Source organism: Gekko japonicus, unplaced genomic scaffold (genome assembly GCF_001447785.1).
Source record: "Gekko japonicus isolate JY-2015 unplaced genomic scaffold, Gekko_japonicus_V1.1 scaffold2412, whole genome shotgun sequence".
Taxonomy (NCBI): domain Eukaryota; kingdom Metazoa; phylum Chordata; class Lepidosauria; order Squamata; family Gekkonidae; genus Gekko; species Gekko japonicus.
The window spans coordinates 125,058-131,043 of NW_015159786.1; the positions used below are offsets into that span (position 1 = coordinate 125,058).

Sequence of the window (5,986 nt, forward strand, 5' to 3'; positions counted from 1 at the left end):
GCTTGGCACTGTTGGGGAGAGGAGCGAAAGGCATCCCCTCGCACCCCGAACAACTTTTCATCTCGAAGAAGGAGATGCAGAAATGGAATGTCGTTGAGGGAGAGCTTCAGTATTAGGGGTGGGGTGGGTTTTGTTTTGGCAGACGGTTGCATGCCTGAGATTGTTACTGAAATGGTGGCGTTTGTGATTTGGAAGCCCTGGCTAACTAACTGCAACCTCTTTTGCTGCTGCTCGGTTATACAAAACCCGGAACTAAACAGCAAATTCTTCTGTGTCTTGCCTGTTTTTCTTTCCATGCTTGCCACCCGGATTTCTTCTTCTTCTTCACTCCACTGCCTGGACTGTGTACCTGGATCTACAACTCTGTTTTCTGACTGGACTTTTGTGCTACGTCTGGATTGTCTCGTCTCTTACTGACTATTTCCCAACCCCCCTCCCCTGTTGACTCTCCTCTGGGTCTTGCCTTTGCCTCCCAGGAAACTGTTTGCAATGAGATCATAAACATTGCCGAAAAGTCCGTTCACTACTGCAGTGCCATTTCTCAGCCTCTGGCCTCTGGCCTCAAGCGGCCTTTTAATGACCATAAATCATCTCTCATCATTTCTCAGCAACCACAAGCCCTGCCTCTGGGAGCCAGCCCCGACAGGAGTCACACCCCACAGGATATGTAAGTCGCCTGGATTCCCCACCACCAGTACCCCGGCACCATGTTTAGAAGCTTGCAACTGTTGAGGTTTTGATGGATTATTCTCTCTCTCGATACGGGAGTCAGGGGGTTAAGATGGGCTTTAGCTTTACTGGTGTTCCTATGTGTAAAGGCTAAGTAGCCCCGGCAGGCCTGATCTTGTTGGCTCTCAGAAGCCAGAAAGCCAGTTTGGTGTAGTGGTTAAGTGCGCGGACTCTAATCTGGGAGAACCAGGTTTGATTCCCCACTCCTCCACTTGCACCTGGCTGGATGACCTTGGGTCAGTCACAAGCTCTGGCACAGCTGTCCTTGAAAAAGAGCAGTTTGTGTCAGAGTTCTCTCAGCCCCACCTACCTCACAGGGTGTCTGCTGTGGGGAGGGGGAGGGAAAGGAGTTTGTGAGCTGCTCTGAGACACCTTTGGGTAGTGAAGGGGTATAAATCCAATCTCTTCTCTCTTCTTCTTCTTCAGAAGCTAAGCAGGTTCGGTCCTGGTTAGTACTTGGGTGGGAGACCACCAAGGAAGTCCAGGGTTCCTACGCAGAGGGAGGCAAGGGCAGGCCGCCGGTGGTTGTCTCTTGCCTCGAAAACCCTGCGGAGTCAACCGCTAAGTCAGGACACTATTATTATTATTTATAAGCATGTTAAAGGGGGTCTGTTTGGGACTCCTCCTGAGCAGTGTCTCTCATTCCTGATAGGAAAGGCTCTGAAGACTCTGAGATGCTCTCCCAAGGGGTCTGTGTGTCCCCCCCCCCCAGAAGAACAGGCTTCTGGTGACACTTGATACGGAGTCTGGTGTTGAGCCTACCAACAAGCTCTCAGTGGCACAGCTGTGCCCCTCCTTTCCACCTTACCCTCTGGTTCCCAGATTGGCATCTGGCAGTGGCCCGGGACCCAGTGGGGCCAAGCCAAGCAGAGCTACTGGGGGGGGGGGGGGCTTGGGACCTAGGAAGGAGAGACACCACCAAGGCTCCTGCCATGAGGGAGCAGATCATCCATGCCTCCCTGGGCTCCTCCACAATCTCATTTTCCTCGCTTGTGTGTCCCGACCAATGCTCCCTCTAAGCTATGGAGTCTCGTGAGCGGAAATCTTACTTTGTGAGCTGCTGGCATTAAAGCTGTGAGTGAGCCATTTGGCTGCTGCACAAATCAGTTTGCTCGGGAGCCCTCCTTCCTGAGCTGAGACAAACGTATGTGAGCCGGAGGCCAAAAAACTGTGAGCTGGCTCACACTAACTCAGCTTAGAGGGAACACTGGTCCCGACTGCTTGGTGGCGGTGGGTTTCTGTTCTGCTCACATTTAGCTCCCACTAGTGGTTGATTCTGTATTTCATCACTGTATGTCTGGCATATCTCCCTGCAGATTTACACTGCGGGGTTTTGATGCTGGAAGTATAGCGATGGAATAGCGAATCAAGCACTAGAGGGCGCTAAACACATGCAGAACACGGGGGGGGAGGACCCAAAGCAACAGGAACACCCGAGCAATGGAGATGAAAATGCAGAAGAGCCCTCCGTTTGAGGGTAAGAGGGCTTGCGGTTTGCCGGTCAGACACGGGATTAACATTGGGCACCCTCTCTCTCCGTTGGTGTCTTTTCAGACTGAGCTACCAAGCGCTGTACAGCTACATCCCTCAGAATGACGATGAGCTGGAATTAAGAGACGGGGATGTCGTAGATGTCATGGAGAAATGTGACGACGGCTGGTTTGTTGGTGAGCAGAGAACCGCGCTAGACCCTTCCCACCCCCCGCCACCCCCAGGAGGAGTCTGGCTGTGCTTTCCCAACACAGTGGGGTGGATTGGTCGAGGGGGTCAAGTCCTGCAGGCCCCTGCCACTGAGTGGTGGCACGCAAAGAAAAGCCATTGCCCCTCCGGGCAGAGGGAATCCCACCTCGGGGCCCCCCTCCTGCCGTGGGCCCCCATCTTGCTGAGGACCTTCCTTCCTCTGTCTCCGCAGGCACATCCAGGCGCACGAGGCAGTTTGGCACTTTCCCAGGCAACTACGTGAAACTGGTATCCCTATAGAAGCCGCCGTCGTTCTTCTCCGGGAAGAGAGAGGGACGCGGGTTGGGGATCCAGAGACGTTTGGGGAGAAACGGGACAATTTATGAATGTAGCAGAGGAGAAGCGAGACGTGGACGTGGAATGTGGTTCTGTGGTTTCGGGTTGGACTGGTGGAAAGCCCTTTGCCACCTCTGGGGACGTACGGGGCTTGTTTGCCGAGCAGGAGAGAGGAGAGCGTCCAGCTGTTTACAGGGCTGCCTTTGTATCTGTTTTATCCACCAAGGACTCCTGGGGCAAGCCGGCCTTCGCATGGTGTCTTGCCCTGCACAGTGAAAGTGGGAGAAAACAGTGGCGTGGAAACATGTAATGCTTAGGATGAGAACAAAAAGAGCACCGTCAAGACATTCTGGCCGTATGGATCAAGAGTGCAGTGTGTGTGCGTGTGTGCGTGTGTGTGGGACGGCAGGGAGGCTGGGAACTTGGCCTCGTAAACTGTCAGGCGGCTCTTGTTCCCTTAGTCTTGGTTCCAGCTTTGGTTGCTGGGACCACGAGTGTATGTGGCCCAAAGACCCCCCCCCCGCTTTGGGATATGCACCTTAACACAGATGAGAAGCGAAGGAGTTCTGGAGATCAGTTCTATATGTAAGCGCATGCTGTTTATTCTCACACAGTATCAGAGTGGGAAGGGACCTCCAGGGTCATCTAGTCCAACCCCCCGCACAATGCAGGAAATTCACAAATACCTCCCCCACACACACACCCAGTGACCCCCGCTCCATGCCCAGAAGAGGGCAAAAAAACCCCTCCAGGATCTCTGGCCAAACTGGCCTAGAGAAAAAAATTGCTTCCATCCTGACCCCAAAGTGGTGATTGGCATTTCCCTGGGCGTGTAAGAAAGGGCCACAAGAACAAAGCACTGATGCAACCCTTCCTTCTCTTGTATTATTCTCCTTTTTGTGGGGTCACTCTCAGAGTCTGGCCGTCCATCCTTTTTTAAAGCCGAGTTCCAGTGAAAATGTGCTGGTGGCCGGATGAAATCCCTGCAGCAGTTTAGCTGGCCTTCCAGAAGTCAGGTCTCTCTCCCCCCCCACCTCTGGTTCTTCTCTCCTTCCCCTGCCCTTCCACTCCTCCCCCGGACCCTCCTGCTCTTCTCTCTCCATTTTCTTCTTCCCTTCTGATTGGAAATTAATAATCCATAAAATTAGCACATATCCAATTGTGGGATTTGATCCAGGGCATTCCCAAATGTCCGCGGAACCCAATTAATGGTCTTGGTGACCCAGTTTCACCTTTGACTGGCAGCAGAATCCCAGTACAGCTCTCCCGCCCAGCTTTGGTGAAAACAAGCGAAGCTTTCAAAGGAAGTATTTCTTTATTGGCGGGGGTGGGATTCCTTGTGTTTTAATTAGTCCAGTAGGCACAACTGTGGCTTTGAGAGCATGCCTTGGGATGAGAGCAGCTTTGGATGAAAACCGACGTTGTGAATGTGAAGTTGTCAACAAACAGATTTCTGGTAGTATTCGGCTTGTATTCGGGGTATTCGTGTTGCTGGCTTTTCACAACTTCTGGCATCTGGACGTAGTTCTGAATAAATCAGTTTCTATACCGAGACGTTCAGGGCTCAGCCCACTCAGAAGAACCCGCGTGTGGCACAGTCCTCTCAGAGGGATGGCGTGCCAGAGCTCTGTTCCATGGGCTGGGCTTTCTCTTTGTGGGAACCAAGATCGGAGCTGTAGAAGATACTCACCAGCATGTTGAAGTGTCATCTTGGATAGGAGCGCTTTCTTTTCCTCTCACCCAGAATGCTTCCGGGTGGAGCGCCTTTTTTTGTGGGTGCCAAGTGCATTGAGGCCATGCCCGAGACATCCTATAGGGTTGCCAACCTCCAGGGGGTGGTCTGGAGGACTCCTGGAATTACAACTGATCTCCAGACTGCTGAGATCATGTTCCCCTAGAGAGGGTGGACTCGGTGGCATCACATTCCTCACTGAGATACCTCCTGCCCCCAAACTCAGGCCCCACCCCCAAATCTCCAGGAATTTCCCAACGCGGAGCTGGCAACCCTAGACCACCAGCCCCCCCCCCCAGTAATGGGGTCTATTTCCTCTGTGGCCCACTGGCATGGGAGCATGCCAGTGCCGCCTCCTCTTTTTTGTGCGTGCAGAATTCTTGCACTTCTGGCCTCACCCCCACCCCCCCCATTCTTTGTAGCTTTGGATATCTGCAGCCAAAATATTGCCGAATGACCTTTGAGGAGGGCGTGGATTTAGTAGCGGTAGTGCTTGAGGTGTACATTTGGGCTGCCTCCTCAAGTACAAGCGAGCTGGGTTTCTTAGGCGTGTACTTTCTGGTTTCCCAAAGTGAACTTCCTTTTAAAATCAGAATCAAGTGCTGTTTTTCATAATCTTTTTCTCTACAAATGTAAGAAAGGGGTTACACCTGACTCCACCTCCTGACAGTGTACGCACCATACAAGTTGAGACGGCAATTTTGTCATAAGCTGTATTTACGAAGTATAAAATGCCTATTTTTCTGCAGATGCTTTTATACAGCCTGTTCACAATAACAGCGATTAACTCACTGTCCGCATGATCGCAATACTTTTTGATATAATCTGCCATGCTCTTGGTTTCCTCGAAAATAGCAGGATTTCTCTATGACTGTAAATATGTATAATTGCCTTTGTACAGACTTACCCATGTACTTAACTTGTATAGAGAAAAAATAATTTAAATTAATTGAAAAGGCAGTAAAGAAGGACTTTTCAACGTTTATTTAAATGAAGTAATTATGCCATGTACGTTCACATGAAATACGGGGTTCAGCCCCCCAAATATTTATACCATTGCAGCTATGCCTCAAAAGTACTCTTTTGTCTAGGTGGAGAGTGAACGTTGAAATCATTTTGGGCGCTTACCACAGAGAACTGGTTCCACTCCAGCCCCGTTGAAATGATTCACACTCGGCCGCAACTGTCTTTAATTTGGGTGGATATGTGCAGGAGGTTTTTTAATGGGATGGCATCCTATTTTTTAAAACTGCTTTTAATTTTGCATTCTTCTTATCTGCAGCAATGTTTAAACCTGGCACTAAAAAGACAGTACTGGAGGATACTACTAACCCGTGGCAAAGATGCTTTCAGAATACTGGCTGTGTATAACCAGTTCACATGGATGCCACTTTTAGTTAATACATAGTCGTGTTCGGACACACACACATGTACACACACACACACAAACATTTACAAACAAGAAGTCACTCTTGTGTTTGTTTCTTCCTTGCAGTGGATTATTATTTG

The 5,986-nt window shown here is 50.6% G+C and overlaps 1 protein-coding gene across 1 annotated transcript in view; it reads left to right on the plus strand.

The window, feature by feature from the left end:
* The window catches only part of SORBS1 (sorbin and SH3 domain containing 1), a gene marked incomplete at its 5' end in the record, with an annotated part of 108,989 nt that overhangs the window by 97,010 nt on the left and 5,993 nt on the right, over positions 1–5,986 (plus strand). Inside the window, 2 exons of the mRNA XM_015407162.1 lie at positions 2,284–2,396; positions 2,642–2,697. Coding sequence (XP_015262648.1) covers positions 2,284–2,396; positions 2,642–2,697 — 169 coding nt within the window. The remainder of the gene's footprint in view (positions 1–2,283; positions 2,397–2,641; positions 2,698–5,986) is intronic.